The sequence below is a fragment of the Vespa mandarinia genome, chromosome 13 (genome assembly GCF_050613455.1).
Source record: "Vespa mandarinia isolate Hongniang chromosome 13, ASM5061345v1, whole genome shotgun sequence".
Taxonomy (NCBI): Eukaryota; Metazoa; Arthropoda; class Insecta; order Hymenoptera; family Vespidae; genus Vespa; species Vespa mandarinia.
Genome location: NC_140822.1, coordinates 1,402,501 through 1,418,477, shown reverse-complemented (window position 1 = coordinate 1,418,477; position 15,977 = coordinate 1,402,501). Strand labels below are relative to the sequence as shown.

Here is a 15,977-nt window from a genome sequence, read left to right as displayed (position 1 = left end):
GCTTCCACAATAATGTATGTCTTTTGTTAAAAATTTCTCAAAAGAAAAGAAAAACAGGAAAAAAACGAAGATATCTAATTTGTAATCCCATTTGATCAAAGTTATAATCCCACTCTATATATATGCATATACATTTATGCATGTATATATGTATATATATGCATATATATTTATGAAGGTATATATGTACATATATACATATATATTACCGTGTATATTATATATATATATATATATATATATATATATAGAGATATATGTAAATGTACTTTTTGATTCAAATATATTCTCTATCTTCAATATCTACTTTTATATAAGTCGTGGCCGGTTTAGGCCAGCTATTTAGACTAGACGACTCTACTTTATAATTAGAAATTAATTAGAAGTATAATAATCGATCATTATCGGTCGACAAAATTAGTCGAAAGATACGATCGCTAATTTAAAATTCCTTTGTCATGGAGTTTGCTCTCGTAACAACCAAAAAATGAGATTTATTTATTTATTTATTTATTTATTTATATATATATATTTTTTTTTGTCAAATTCTCCTTCCTTCTCCCTTCTCTTCTTTTTCTTTCTTCTTTTTTATTTTTTTTTTTTTTAGATCGTCTTTGGTCTATTTGGCGCGTAACTCTTATTATTTTTTTTCTTTTTTTTTTTTTTTTATTTACATTTTATTTTTCCAATCGGAGATCTCCGTAGATCCCTCCTCTGTCCTCCGCCCCTTCCCGCCCTCCTCCCAACTGATTCGATTTATTTTCTTCTTTTCGTTGATTTTCTTTTTTCTTCTTTTTTTGATTTAGTTTTCTTTTTATTGTTTTTTTTTTTTTCTTTTTTTGTTCTCTTTTAATCTCTTTTAATTTCTCTTCACTTGAGAATTTCTTATGCTACGGCTTTGCTAGAGAGCTATAAATCAGGGGATTAGTGTTAATAACAGGATTCGTTGTTTTGAGCCTGTTTTGTGTGAACGATCGCTTAGTATTAGTAGAAAAATAATCGGCGCTCGTAAAATTTAAGAATCTCTATTCGGACTCGAAGAGATTTTCGAGAAGACGATCGAATTTTATATCATCATTTTTTTTTTTTCTTTCTTCTTTCTAATCACATTAAACACATTAAACGAACGAAAAAGTAAATATATACATACATAAGTATGCTTTTTTTTTTTTTACCATTAAAACGACTAGGAATGAGCCATAAAATACTCAAGCGATTTTAAAAAATCAATTAATCTTATTTCGTGACATTTCAAGGATTTTAATTCTTTTTTTTCTTTTTTTTTTGTCAGATCTTTAAAAATTACAAGCCTACAAATTTTTTTTTTTACAATCTGAAATAGAATTAGTACTAGAAATAACGTAAAAAAGTAATTGATTTTTATAATTTGCTTAAGAATTTTTGGCTTATTCTATCTATATTTAAGAAAAAATATATATACATATATATATGTATATATAAATTTTATGGAGATCGTGAACGAGCGTGACTAGATAATCAGTATTAAATTAATACATAAATAAATATACAAAAGTTAGAAATAATTTTTTCATCACTTCCGAAGAAAGAAAAAAAAAGTAAAAGAAAATAGAAAAAAAGGAAACAAAAAATAAAACAAAAGCGCGTCACATTTATGTCTCCGTGAGTAAATAAATAAATAAATAAATAAGTAATAAGAAAAAGACAAAATGAAGTAAAGTAAAAAAACAAAAAAAAAAAAAAACGAAAAGAGAGAAGAAAAAGATAAGCGTACGCGTTTTGCACCTTTCTTTTCCTCTCGGATTTTTCTCGTTCGAGTCTATTAAAATATTCAACAATGCGATCAATTTGATCATACGCCTTAAATATGTATCTCATTAAAATGAATATCCAACAACAAGTTGGTTGGCTGCTAAGTCTCACGTCTTTCGTGGAGGATCTACTAAATTTTTTCTTTTTCATGTGATTTCTTTTCCTTTCTTTTCTTTTCTTTTCTTTTCTTTTTTTTTCTATTTTCATTTTAGTCATCCATTTTTATATCCTTCTCTTTTTATTACTTTTGCTTCCTTCGTTGGCCGTCGTGGGCCGTATTTATCATAAGTCCCAAACTAGGATATTCGTTCTTTATCTGTGTCCACATATATTAAAGTAGATATTTAAAATGCTCTTCGAAAATAACAATATCAGAAATAGCTTAATATAATTTTGGCAAAATCAAAAAATACTTTTAGTTATTCATTTGATTATACTTCTTTCTTTTCTTCTGTTTTATTTTTTTTGTTCTTGCTTTTCTTTTTTTTTCTTTTTTTCTTCCTTTCTTTCTTTTTTTTTTCTTTTTTTTTTTGTAATTTCAAGCCCAAAATTAAAATTTGACGTTACGCCCGGAGCCTTCAAAAATACAAATATTAATTTTTTTTCTTTTCTTTTCTTTTCTTTTTTCCTTCTTCTTTCTTCGATTTACGCGCTGATTTTTCTATTTTTCACAATGTTTCACAAATGCTTATTATATTTATATATTTATATATATATGTGTGTGTGTGTGTATGTGTGTGTGTGTGTGTGTGTTTATGTATACGTTTTGATAACGGATTACAAAGCAAAAGTAAAAACGAATATTAAACCGCAATTGCAGTTATAATTATATAATATTGTCTCACGATAGAGTGCTACTTAAGTTGTTTTTTTTTTTCTTTCTTCCTTTCTTCCTTCCTTTCTTTCTTTCTTTCTTTCTTTCTATTTTTTTTATCTTCTACTTTTATTTTATTTTATTTCTCTTTTTTTTTTTCTTTTTTTTCATTTACTTTTATTAACGAGAACACTTTTCCTTTTTCTTTTTTTTTTTCTTTTTTTTTTCTTTTCTTTTATTTTCTTTTTTCCTCAGCCTCTCCAATGTTGATTCGGTATTGTTGCTGGTATATCATTTGTTTATACATACATACATTACTACGGCTACCCGTTTAAAACGTCCTGTTATCGATATAACGACTTCGTCGTATGGCACAACGAGATAATAATCAGATGGCTATAGAATGATTTATGATTATCATTAAAATTGAGAGAAGGGAGTGGAGGTTAATGGAAAATCATAATAGGAGTCTACTCGGAAAAAAAAAAAATATATATATATATATATATATAAATTCTTTAGGGAGGAAAAAGAAAAAAGAAAATATTCGCGAAAGTATTCCCACAAATTTTCTTTTAACATTGTAACAGAGCACCATTGTTGTCGAAAAACAAAAAAAAAACAAAGAAAACAAAAACAAAAAAAGCACCAAAAAAGTAAACAAGAAAAACAAACAAAATTTGGTATTAGAATTTTGCTCGATCTCTCTCTCTCTCTCTCTTTCTCTCTCTCACCTCTCCCCCCTTCTTCTCGTGATCGCAGTCGACAAAACAGAGAGATCGAGGAGAAAATAATGAAGCCAAAAAAAAGGAAAAATGATGAGGGACCATGGCGAGGTGAGGATTTTAAATGACGGGATAGGATGGGATAGGACGGGGAGGATAAATGGAAAAAAAAAAAAAAAAAAAAAAAAGATAAAAGATTCTTTTAAAGGAAGGAAATACGAAAAGTTGATCGTAAAAACGATCTTCAGGCTCTTTGATTGAGCGCAGTGGCCGCCGATTGAGCAGACTGTACTACGTCGACATGACGATGATTAATATGAGCCTTTAAATTCCTTTCGTATTTTGAACTAAACGCGCAATGGGGACAACTGAATGATGGTGCCTTACCGCACTCGTACAATATGTGTCTCTTAAGTATATATGCATTTTTATAACTCTTGCCGCATCTCGAACAATTGTGACGACGATCGTGGCCCGACGTTTGTATGCTACCCAATGGACGATTGTTGTTCCTTCCAGAATGTCGTCCAGGACAATGGAGCCTGGCACGTCGCTGCGGGGTCAATGGTGCTGGTACATCCTCGCTGCTATTCCTCGAGGATGTTCTACGTGTCCCAACACCCTCACCACTCCAACCAAGACCAGCGAAGAATCCTGAAAAATTTATAAGCAAAGGGTTCGACGAACCGATATTAGCCATCTCGATTAATTAGATTAATTTTCATCACTCCGATCTATGTACGTATGTATGTATGTATGTATATATGTATGCATGTATGTATGTATGTATGTATGTATGTATGTATGTATGTATGTATGTATGTATGTATGCGTTATATCACGTTTTCTTTCTTTTTCTATTTATGTTTTTTCCAAATTTTTTTCCTGTTTTTTTTCTACCTTTTTTCTTTTTTTTTTCTTCTTCTTTTCTTTCTCCACTCTCCCACATCTTCCTTTTCCTTTGTTTTGTTTTATTTTGTTTTGTTTTGTTTTGTTTTGTTTTGTTTTGTTGTTTTGTTTTGTTTTGTTTTGTTTTGTTTTGCTTTTGCTTTTGCTTTGCTTTGCTTTGCTTTGCCTGGCTTTGCTTTGCTTTGCTTTGCTTTGCTTTGCTTTGCACGATAAAAAAGGGCCGGGCGGGCTGGCGGGCTGGCGGGCTGGCGGGCGGGCGGGCGGGCTCTCTCTCTTTCAACAACGGCGCGAGCCATGCCAACGAAAAGAAAAGAAAAGAAAAAAAAAAAAAAAGAAAAAAAAAAAAAAAGAAAAGAATTGGAACAAAGAAAAAAAACACAAGGACAAAAAGAAGATTATAAGAAGAAGAGAGAAAAAAAAAGTAAAAGAAAAATAAAAATAAAAGAGAAAAATAAAATTATATAAAGTAAACATACAAAAAAGGTAGAAAGTCGTCAAGCTTTTAGCAACAACGAGCATGTTATATATTGGGCATGTTCCAAGGTTTGTTGGTTTGATCGGGCATGTTGATTGTCAAATTGGATGATCCTTTGAAAAAAAAAAGTAGGGGAGAAATAAAATATATATATATATATATATATATATATATATATTTTAATTTAAAATGTATACATATATATGTATAATACTTTTGGGATTGTGATAATAGATATTTCTCAATCGGACAAAAAAAAAATAAACGTGCCTGAAGAAACGGAAAGTTCGGGAGACAATTATAAACGACGATTAATCAATCATTCATCATTTCATTGTCTCTCGAGTCCTTATCTCCGATTACGTATATATGTATCTATGATATTTATGTATGTATTTATATATGTATGTATGTATGCACGTATGTATGTACGTATTTACGTATATGTATTTATGTATCTATGTATAATCTACGGTTTCAAGTATTACGGGTTATTATATATGAATTTCTACTTTCTAGGGTGAACTAATTCAAATATATGACAGCGTTCATTCCTAAAGAAATATAAGTTTCTTCTTTTCGATAATACTGATGTTAACTATAACGTACTATAATGTTTCATCATATATACATATATATATATATATATATATATATATATATATATATATATATTTTTTTTTTTTTTTTTCTTTAAAAGTTAACACCTGATAAATCGTAAATTTCTTTGTTCTTCGTTAAAGGACACAAAATCAATTGATCCAATGTATATACGTAAAAAAGTACTTTGAGATCGTCTACAACAGATCACCATAAGTCATCCCTTTTTTTTTCGTGTTATTATTATTATTATTTCTTTTTTTGTTTTTCTTTTCTTTTCTTTTCTTTTTTTTTTTTTTTCTTTCACTTAATTAACCAAGAAATCATCACCAACGATGAGTATCTCTATCCTTCACTCCTTCAAAATGATCTCTGAGCCATCGTGTTCGTCCTCTCGGACCTCCTGAAACTCAAAAGGAACATACGTTATTAAAACGAAACTATTGATTACAAGGCAATTATAATCCAAGATTATGAGTAAAATTAGGTTCTTCGTTAAATTTTATTTTACATTTTATTTTATTTTATTTATTTATTTATTTATTTATTTATTTATTTTTTTTTTTTTTTAAACCATCAATGTCCAATCTCTTGCTTTTCTTTCTGTCAATCCCGATAGATAGATATAGCCAGCTAATATCCCTCGATGATTCTTCACGATGATATATACATACACACGCGATTAAAGTCCTTTTAACAGTTGAAATTATCGATGTGGTTGTCCGTTGATACGATGATTAATCACACCGGAACACCGGAACACCTGCGAAAAATTCGTTCGATTAGTATGCGGAAGAAGTGAACATGAAGTGTTGCCTTTTAATTGACGTATATAATATATTTTTCTTTTCTTCGTAATTTTCTTCTTTTTCTTCTTTTTCTTCTTCTTCTTCTTCTTCTTCTTTTTCTTCTTCTTTATAAAAGGATATCCTCTTGGTAATATCCAAAACTAGGATGAATCCTATTGATGATACTCCAATGTGCAGGGATTCTCAATCTCAAATGTTTCATGTATCCTTTGTTACTATGTATACAATTGGCATACTCCTTGTACAAATAGACAAGATATATATATATATATGTGTGTGTGTGTGTGTAATAAATTGTACATTCATAAATTACAAAGAGTATGTCCTTCAAAATATTATTAGATTCGTATTTTAGGTGAGTAATCGAAGAGAAGAATCAATGGAACAAATTCACAATCATTTTTTTATTTTTCTTATCATTTGGTTTTTATGTTATCGCATTAATGCACACGTTGAGAATCCCTGCACTAAGAAACGCGATAGATATCTATAATATCTGTTTATGAAAAAGATTAAAAAAAAAAAAAAAAGGAATAAAAAAATGTCTTTCTCGAGAAAAAAAAAAAAAGAAAAAAAAGAAGAAAAAAGAACCAATAGACAAAATCCCAAAGGGAAGAACGTTGTTTGTCTTTCTAGGACTTTATTTTGCTCTATAATCGAATACAAGGCTCTCTACAAATTGACAAAAAAAAAAAAAAACAAGAAAAGAATAGAGAATAACGAAGAAGAAATAAAAAAAAAGGAGGAAAACAAGCGCTTTGGAATGTTCGAAAGATCGAAAAACGATATAGGTAATATTTACGTGTACAAATATTTTTTAAGAAAAGGGAAACGAGAAAGGAAGCACAACGATAAAACAAGATGAGAGAGGGACTTATAAAACGAGAATTTTTGTCTCTCTCTCTCTCTCTCTCTCTCTCTCTCTTTGTCTCTTTCTTTCTTTCTCTTTCTCTCACACACTCATTCTCTCTCTCTTTCTCTCTTTCTCTCTCACTAACTCTCACTATCTCTCGGCTTTTTGTATAAAGCAGGTGATATATATATACATATAATATATATATATATATATATATATATCACTTACGCATATGTATATATTCTTTGTTGATTTTAGATATTTTCTTTTGTTTTGTCGTTTTTTCCTTTTTGCGTCCCATTCTCTCTCTCTCTCTCTCTCTCTTTGAGTATATATATATATATATATATATATATATATATATATATATACTTTTCTTGTTTATTAATATTTCTCTCGGTCTCTCTCTCTCTCTCTCTTTCACCCTCATAACACACACGAATAGAAAAGTAAAGCCAGTTGACAAGAGGCAGCGCGAGAGTAAAAGTTGAAATATTATTATCATTATCTTTATCATTAATTATCATTATTATTATTATTATTATTATTATTATTATTATTATTATTATTATTATTATTATTATTATTATTATTATTATTATTATTATCATCATTATCATTATATCGTCATCATCATCATCATCATTATTATTATTATATTAATTAATATAATTATTGGCTAATCATCGTCATACAAATCTTTTGTTTTTAACCTTCAGTTATTTTCTTCTCGATAAAATGATACAATTTGTTTACGCCTTTAACGTGTCTCTTGTACGTGTATGTATGTCAAATACGTGATACATATATATATATATGGACATGTATATGTCTCTTTATTATAACGTAACCCGTTAATCAAAAATGTATTTTGTACATATTTTCTGTATATGTGATCACGTGTGCGTATACTATTATCGTATGATACTTTATCTTCTTCGTGTATATGTATATTTGCGCGCGCGTTTCTAAGTATATGTTGTACGTATATGTATGTTTGTGTATGTGTACGTGTATGAGTATAATTATATTTCGAGAGGCTAGCAAAAAGTATTTAGAAAGATTATCGTTTAATCGTGTAATCATGTTAATCATTATTTTCCTTTTTTAAATCTAAACAGTAAATAATATACGTACGTACATATATATATATATATATATATATATATATATATGTTTATTTATTTAAAGAAAAAGAAACATGTAAAGACAAAATGAGAAAAAAATAAAGAAGATGAAGAAGAAGAAGAAGAAGAAGAAGAAGAAGAAGAAGAAGAAGAAGAAGAATTAGAAATAGAAGTAGAATAAGAAGAAGAAGAAGAATAAGAATAAAAATAAGAATAATAATAATAATAATTAATAATTCATCGATCACGTTCGTTGGCAAAATACATGGCGATAAGAAATGTTACTAACGATTACAAGTTAACGTTACGCGTTCGAGGCGCTGAGCGGAAGTTATAATTATGTTCGTTTTTACGTGCACTTCCTCTATCTATCTAAGTATCTATCTATCTATTTATCTATATATATATATATATATATATATATATATATATATATATATATATTTTTTTTTTCTCTCTCTATCATCTCTCATTCTTTTTTCTTTTACACAAAAAAACGCACACACAGGACACGCATACAAATATTACACGCATGCACAAAGCACGGTTACGTTGACATTTGTTCGTTTTATGTTCTCTCACTCTTACTTTTCCGGTTCTTTTTTTTTTGCGTTCTTTTTTTTTTTTCTTAACATTTTACTTCGTTACATTATTTTTTTTTTCTCCATTATTGTTACCATCCTTCCTTCATTCCTCGAATTTTTGATTATTAATTTTAATTTTTTTATTTTTTCATTTTGTTTGTTTTATCACGCTTCGATCAATTGTCTTAATCAATATTTTGTTCTTCTCTACTCCTTCCTTTACCTTCCGATTCATTTCTCATTCTCTCTCTCACAAACACACACATACATACGTATACACGTACACACATACACACACGGACATTATTCTTTTCATTATACAGTTCGAATACAGCGCTTGTACATACTAAATAGCATATGTAGTATTTTAAAAGTTAAGAGTGCGAGACGTTCTAATACTTTTTCTTTTTCGTATTCTTTTTGTTTTTTCTCTCTCTCTCTTTTTTTTTTCTTTTTTTTTTTCTTTTTTTTTTTTTTTTTTTTTTTTTTTTTTTTTTTTTTATTATAATATATACATATATTTAAGTATATACGTTCACTGTCCTCTCCTTCTCTCTCTCTCTCTTTTTTATCTTCAAGATTGGCAGAATAAAATTATAAAAAAAACAAAAAGAAAAAAAAAAGAAAAAAAAATAAGGAAAAAAGAAATATTAATAAGAAAATTCAATCGGAACTTCTCGCACTCGATAACTTTTCTTTTTTTGTTTTATTTTCTTTTTTTTTTTTTATTTTTCCCTTTCTTCCTACCTTCCTTCCTTTCTTTCTTTCTTTCTTTCTTTCTTTCTTTCTTTCTTTCTTGCTTTTTAAATTTATCACTAATAATATACGCGGATAATTGTACTGTTTACACACGTCTAAATAAAAAACGCATAAAAAAAAGGAACGGCGCTGAGGAAGGAGCAATATACATACACATATATATATATATATATATCCTTGGATATTTATAATCCATCAATTAATCAACCAATCAATCATACAATTAATTAATTAACTAATGAAAAAGAAAAAAATGAGAGAGGTAAAAGAAGAATTATGCAAAAAAGAAAAAAAAAAAAAAAGAAAAAAGAAAAAGGAAAAATAAGAGTACGACACTATATTTATATATATATATATATATATATATATATATATATATATATATATATATGAAAATAAATATATGTATATAAAGATTGGAGTAGTGTAAAAAAAATTAATCGCAAGAATCACATTGTTTGGCTATTATAGCGAGTGAGCCGAGGAAACAGTAATTGCGAAGAAAAAAAAAAAGAACAGAACAGTATGATTGGCGTGATTATAGAACGAGCTCCTCGCGATTCGGGATATCATTTATTTTTCTTCTTCTTTTTTTTTTTCTTTTTCTCCCTTCGTATTCCTTTTCTTTCTTTCTTTCTTTTTTTTTTTCTTTCCTTCACATTCTTCAATCCAATCGTTCGTCGACGTATTCCGATCGATATCGATCATAGCCAAGTGGAAAATCATAAATTAATGAAAAATCTCACTAAGCTTTCGTGGAATGGACGCTGTAAAGAACGTCGCAGTAATACATACTTAAATATACTTGTGTCTGTGTGTGTGTGCATATATATATATATATATATATTTGTTTTAATATTTATAATATATATACTATGTATGTATGTGTGTGTGTATGTGTGTATGTATGTATGCGTGTATATACTTATATATATATATATATTTATTTATTATTATATTATACGTATAAAAAAAGGAATCAGAAAGATCGATCGAAGTTCGAACGAACGCGATTGGATCGGAAGGGAGAAAAATATAATTAATAAAATAAAAAGAAAAATACATAATACACAATAATAATAATAATAATAATAATAATAATAATAATAATAATAATAATAATAATAATAATATTAATAATAGTAATAGTAATAATAAAAAAATAAATCGTGAGAGGCTCGTCATTATTATTTAATCGATTATTAGATCGATATAATGTGAGTTGAATAGAATACGTCTTACTGGCAGTACAAAGGCGAGCGATCGAGATTAAATTTAATTAAATTTAATTCCTTGTTCCTTTTTTATTTCTCTCTTGCTTTTGCTTTCATTCATTTAAGCGTGAATTTATAAAATAAATATTTTTCCATCACTATCTCTCTCTCTCTCTCTCTCTCTCTCTCTCTCTCTCTCTAAAAAAATATCACTGTGGTTTTCGAGACACGCGTGTGCTTTAATATATCAGCTGATGATACCACACTCGACACGCGTTAAGTCGACGATCTCTTGCGTCGATCGAGCATCGATCAATTAATTTAATTTTCAATCTTTATAATTTTTTATCGTTTTCCTTTTATATTCTCGATCATAGAAAATATCTAATTAATTAGTAACAATAGCGAAACATATTTTTTTTTATATATATATATGTATATATATATATATTTCTTTTCTTTACGTTCGTTCAAAAAGAAAAGAAAAGAAAGTTCGATCGAGAAAATATTATATTAAAAAGACCGAACGCAAAAGTGAGTGTCGACGATATGCGTGTTGTGTGTTACCATTGCGTATATAGATTAGTTATATATATTATATACATATATATATATATATATATATATATATATATATACATATATGTATCTCGGCAAAAAATTTATATTCACACAGCTGGACGCGCCCAGCGCCTCTCGTGTCGCTTCTCTTTTTTATTTAATTAATTATTTATTTATTTTTTTGCTTTCCTTTCATTGTTTTACCATTTTTTCTTTTCTTTTTTTTTTTCTTTTTTTTATTCTTTTTTTTTTTCTTTTCTCTCTCAAATTAATCTCGTCTGTCTGTTTTGTTTTTTGTTGTTTCTAGCCTAAAATCTACGTCGTATTTAGAAGGCACTTAATACAAGGCTTCTTCGGTTGTAAAACTCTTACACTCGGTCTTCGACTTTCATCGCCTAGCTCGACACTTTTTCATCGTTAATATGATTAATTAATCGATTTATTATAAATAATTAAATTCAATTAATTAATCAATTAACTCCGGGCGCTCTTAATTTATATTACATGTTTGCGTATTAATTTTTTTTCTTTTCATTCATCTGTCGCATTTTTTTTTCTCGCTTACATTTTGCTTCTTGCTCTTTTCTATTACATATGACGATATAAAGCGTTTCGCAAAAATGCTACAAAAATAGCCTAAGGACTTGATCGGTGGTGGTGGTGGTGGTGGTGGTGGTGATATTGGTGGTAGTGGATGGTCGAACTTTCTTTACAAATTATTATACTCTCTTTCTCTCTCTCTCTCTCTCTCTCTCTCTCTCTCTCTCTCTCTCGCATTACTTTTCTCTGTTTCTCTCTTTCTCTCTTTTTCTAAATATATGTCTATCGCTTTCTCACATTTACACTATTTCAATTACACGTATCAATTAAACACAGAGACACACAAACACAAATACATACACACATTCGCACTAACAGAACTCGCTCAGGGAGTTTAAAACGTTGCACGAGGTCAATTGCAATTGATGATGAATCACATATTCTATCTCAAATAATTTCAATAAACCTTTATCTCACTTTAATTGTATGTATTTATTAATATTTCTTCTCTCTCCTTTCACTCTCACATTCGTCGCTCGGTCGAAGTATACTTTCTTATCTTTTCTTTTCTTTATTTTTTTGTTTTCTTTTGTAATTTTTTTTTTTTTTGTAAATTATCGTAATCGTCGTTTCCTTTTCTTTTTTCGAATAATTTCGAGAATTTTGAATCGAGATCATCGAGTCATCCTTTCTTTTTTTTTTCCTTTTCTTTTTTTTTTTTTTCTTTTTAGATTCAATTTAGAAAAATTGCGCGTTCAAGTGACGAGAAAACTTTGAAAAATTTTTTTTTCACAAAATTTCTTGTTATAACAATTGTTTTCTCTCTTCCGAGGTTCTAAACTAATTAATATATATATATATATATATATATATATATATATATATATATATATATTAATGATAATAATAAAAAGAAGAAGAAGAAGAGAAAGAATAATATATTAATATATAATAATAATAATAATAATAATAATAATAATAATAATAATAATAATAATAATAATACATATAATAATACATATAATAATATTATATTAATTTAATAATATAGAATGTAGAAAATATAGTAATTCTTTTTGTTTTAATTTCATCCAACAATTTGCAATGACTTCAACGATCTCGATCGGGTTGCAAAATTTGTCAACGATATAATTTAATATTTAAATTTACATTTTTGATCCGTGAGGACAAAAAAAAAAAAAGAAAATATAAAAAATATTAATAATAATAAACATAATAAAAATAATTTTTCTCTCACTCGTTTTCTTTCTTTTTGTCTTTCTTATAGAAAAGATCACGGATAAACGAAAAGAGCGAGTACCTCTGTCAAACAGAAGTGCCAAGCCACAATATTATTCGTAATAATAAAATAATTTTTTATTTGTAGAATAAATTTTAATTTTTCTTCCTTTTTTTTTTTTTTTTTTAAATTCTTTTTAAATTTTTTTTTCTTTGTTGCAAGTTTTTGACATTGCGTGTCTGTAAATAAATTTTTAAATTTTCTCTCTCACTCTCTCTCTCTCTCTCTCTCTCTCTCTGTATCTTTTTCTATCTCTTTCCATCTTTCTTGCCATTTCCTTTTGGTCCTTAAGATCTAAATAAAATATTTCTCGTTAAATATTTCTAATAGTCTGCCAAATCATTTCACAATAATTTCTATTTATAGTTCCTTTCTTTTTTCTTTTTTCATTTTTCATTTTTTTATTTCCATTTGACCGAGCTAATTTTATCACACAACGTTTGTCTTTTATCCATTTTCTTCCATTTTTGTTCACTTTCGTTAAATTATTTATTATATTATACCAAATATAATATGTATATAAGGAATATATAGAAATATATATATATATATATTATATATATATATATATATATTACTTGCCCCCATCGATTATATCGGCAATAAATTTCGATTGTGCTCGTCTACTCTCTCTCTCTCTCTCTCTCTCTCTCTCACACACACACACACACACACATACAATCTTACATACATCTTTTATCTGCAGTTTCTCTCTCTTTCTCTCTTTCTATTTCACTATTACAAAACTTTTATCATTCATTTTCATTCATTCGTTTACTTTCTCTCTCTCTTTATCTTTATCTTTCTTTTCAACAACAATGGGCTTACATATGTCGAAATATTAAGGCCGAAAAAAATTGCGATAAAAATCTAGATAACCAATTTTTTAAATTCCCTCCCTTCCTCCCTCCCTCCCGCTCTCCCTCCTCTCCTGCGGAAATTTGAAAATGAACTTAAACTCTCGACAGCGCGGTTCTGCTCGAATAATAATATTAATAATAATAATATTAATAATAAAAGTGATAATAATAATAATATTAATAATAATAATAATAATAATAATAAAAATAAAAATAATCTAAATATCTACCTATCTCTCTCTCTCTCTCTCTCTCTCTCGTTAATTTTGTTTCTCCTAATTTCATTTTTCTTCGAGCTATAAAAAAATTTTATACAATTTGTTCGCCCATATGCAATATGTACCATATGCTCTCACCGGGTTTATATATATATATATATATATATTTTTTTTTTGTTCTTTCTTTCTTTTTTGTTCTTTTTTTTTTATTTCTTTGTTCCCATTCCTTCTAATAAATCATTCGCGCCCGTGTCTCAGACCCCCCATCACACATTACGAATTGGAAATAAACGTCCTGCGTTGTCCTTTCGAATGTACTAAGATGAAAGTAAGTATTTTTTATCCCCTCCGTAGTATAAATTTTCGTAAAATAATAGAGATATATTATACAAAAAAAATAAATCGCCGTATAAATTTTTTCTCATCTCTCTCTCTCTCTCTCTCTCTCTTTCTTTTTATCCCTTTAAATACCTTGATGTCAATGTAGTGCATTTTGTAGCAGAAAAAAAAACAAAAAAATTAAAAAATAATATAAAATAAAACACATCCTTTTTGCAGCTAAATTCACTAAACGCGTAAAGCTTCCAAAACGTTTTTCGTCCCTCGTCACCAATCTCCGTGTTCTTTACTTTCTTTTTCTCTTTCTTTCTTTCTCTCTCTCTCTCTCTCTCTTTCCCTTTTTATTTATTTCCTCCTCTTCCTCCTCCTCCTCCTCCTCCTCCTCCTACTCGATCACGATCCAGCGCGCGGATGGAATTAAATATGTAATTAGCTTCTAAAAATATATAGTATCACACACGATTTTTTGCGCATATAAGAAAGAAGAAGAAAAAGAAAAGAAAAGAAAAGAAAAAAAAGAATAACAATAAGGAAAGATAGAAAGAAAGGAAGAAAAATAGGCAAAAAGAAAAAAGTGGAAAAGTCAATTTTCCTTACACTTCTCTTTTTTCCCCCTTTGCTATTTTTTTCTTTTTTTTTTTTTCTAATTTTTTCTTTCTTTTTTCTCAAAGTATACACACTTTCATACGAAACGAAAAAGAATATATAATTATATGTATATATATATATATATATGTTTTATAAAAAAGAATTAATATGTTTTCTCTCTCTCTCTCTCTCTCTCTCTCTCTCTCTCTCTTTTTTTTTTTCGTATTACTTTTCTGAAATTTAAATTAAATCGATTCCCTTTCGTTTTATATCGACGAGTTTAATTAAATCGACGATTATTATTAGTTTTTTCTTTTCTTTTCTCTTTTTTTTTGTTTTTTGCACTTTTTTTTTTCCTATTTCCTTAATTCTCTTCGGTTAGAGTTTTCCCAAATCCCAAACCGACACCTCAAAAAAATAATTAAATCCAAGGAACATGATCGCAATCCCCACTTTCCCACTTCTCGTCTATATTTGCTTTTAAATCAGAATTATATAAACACCTAATTAAATACAATTAATAAGCCCAATTGTATATATATATACGTATATATATATATATATATATATATATGTATATATATATGTATATATATTACCTTATATAAGACTCAAGTTAGCCGCGATTAGAAAAAAAAAAAAAAAGATAACAAAGCTCTAATATAAAGTTATACAATGTGAAGAAGAAGAAGAAGAAGAAGAAGAAAAAGAAGAAGAAGAAGAAAAAGAAGAATAAAGAATGAAATAAAAATAAAAAAATAAAAGAGAGAAGAAAGAAAGAAAATCAAATTTCATTAAAGGCGTTATGACACTTCCCCTAAATGCGCTTTTTCTTATACATACATATATGTATATGTATATGTATATATGTGTGTGTATATATATATATATATATATTTTTTTTTTTT

General features: G+C 27.7%; 1 protein-coding gene across 1 annotated transcript; it reads right to left on the bottom strand.

Moving 5' to 3' along the window:
• Positions 1 to 218: 218 nt before the first annotated feature.
• Positions 219 to 4,358, bottom strand: LOC146872572 (uncharacterized). The gene is made up of 2 exons (XM_085660883.1): positions 4,231 to 4,358; positions 219 to 3,984 (listed from the first exon to the last, which is right to left on the bottom strand). The coding sequence occupies exons 1-2, from the start codon at positions 4,277 to 4,279 to the stop codon at positions 3,575 to 3,577; spliced, it is 459 nt and encodes a 152-aa protein (XP_085517009.1). The 5' UTR covers positions 4,280 to 4,358; the 3' UTR covers positions 219 to 3,574.
• Between the last annotated feature and the right edge of the window lie 11,619 nt (positions 4,359 to 15,977).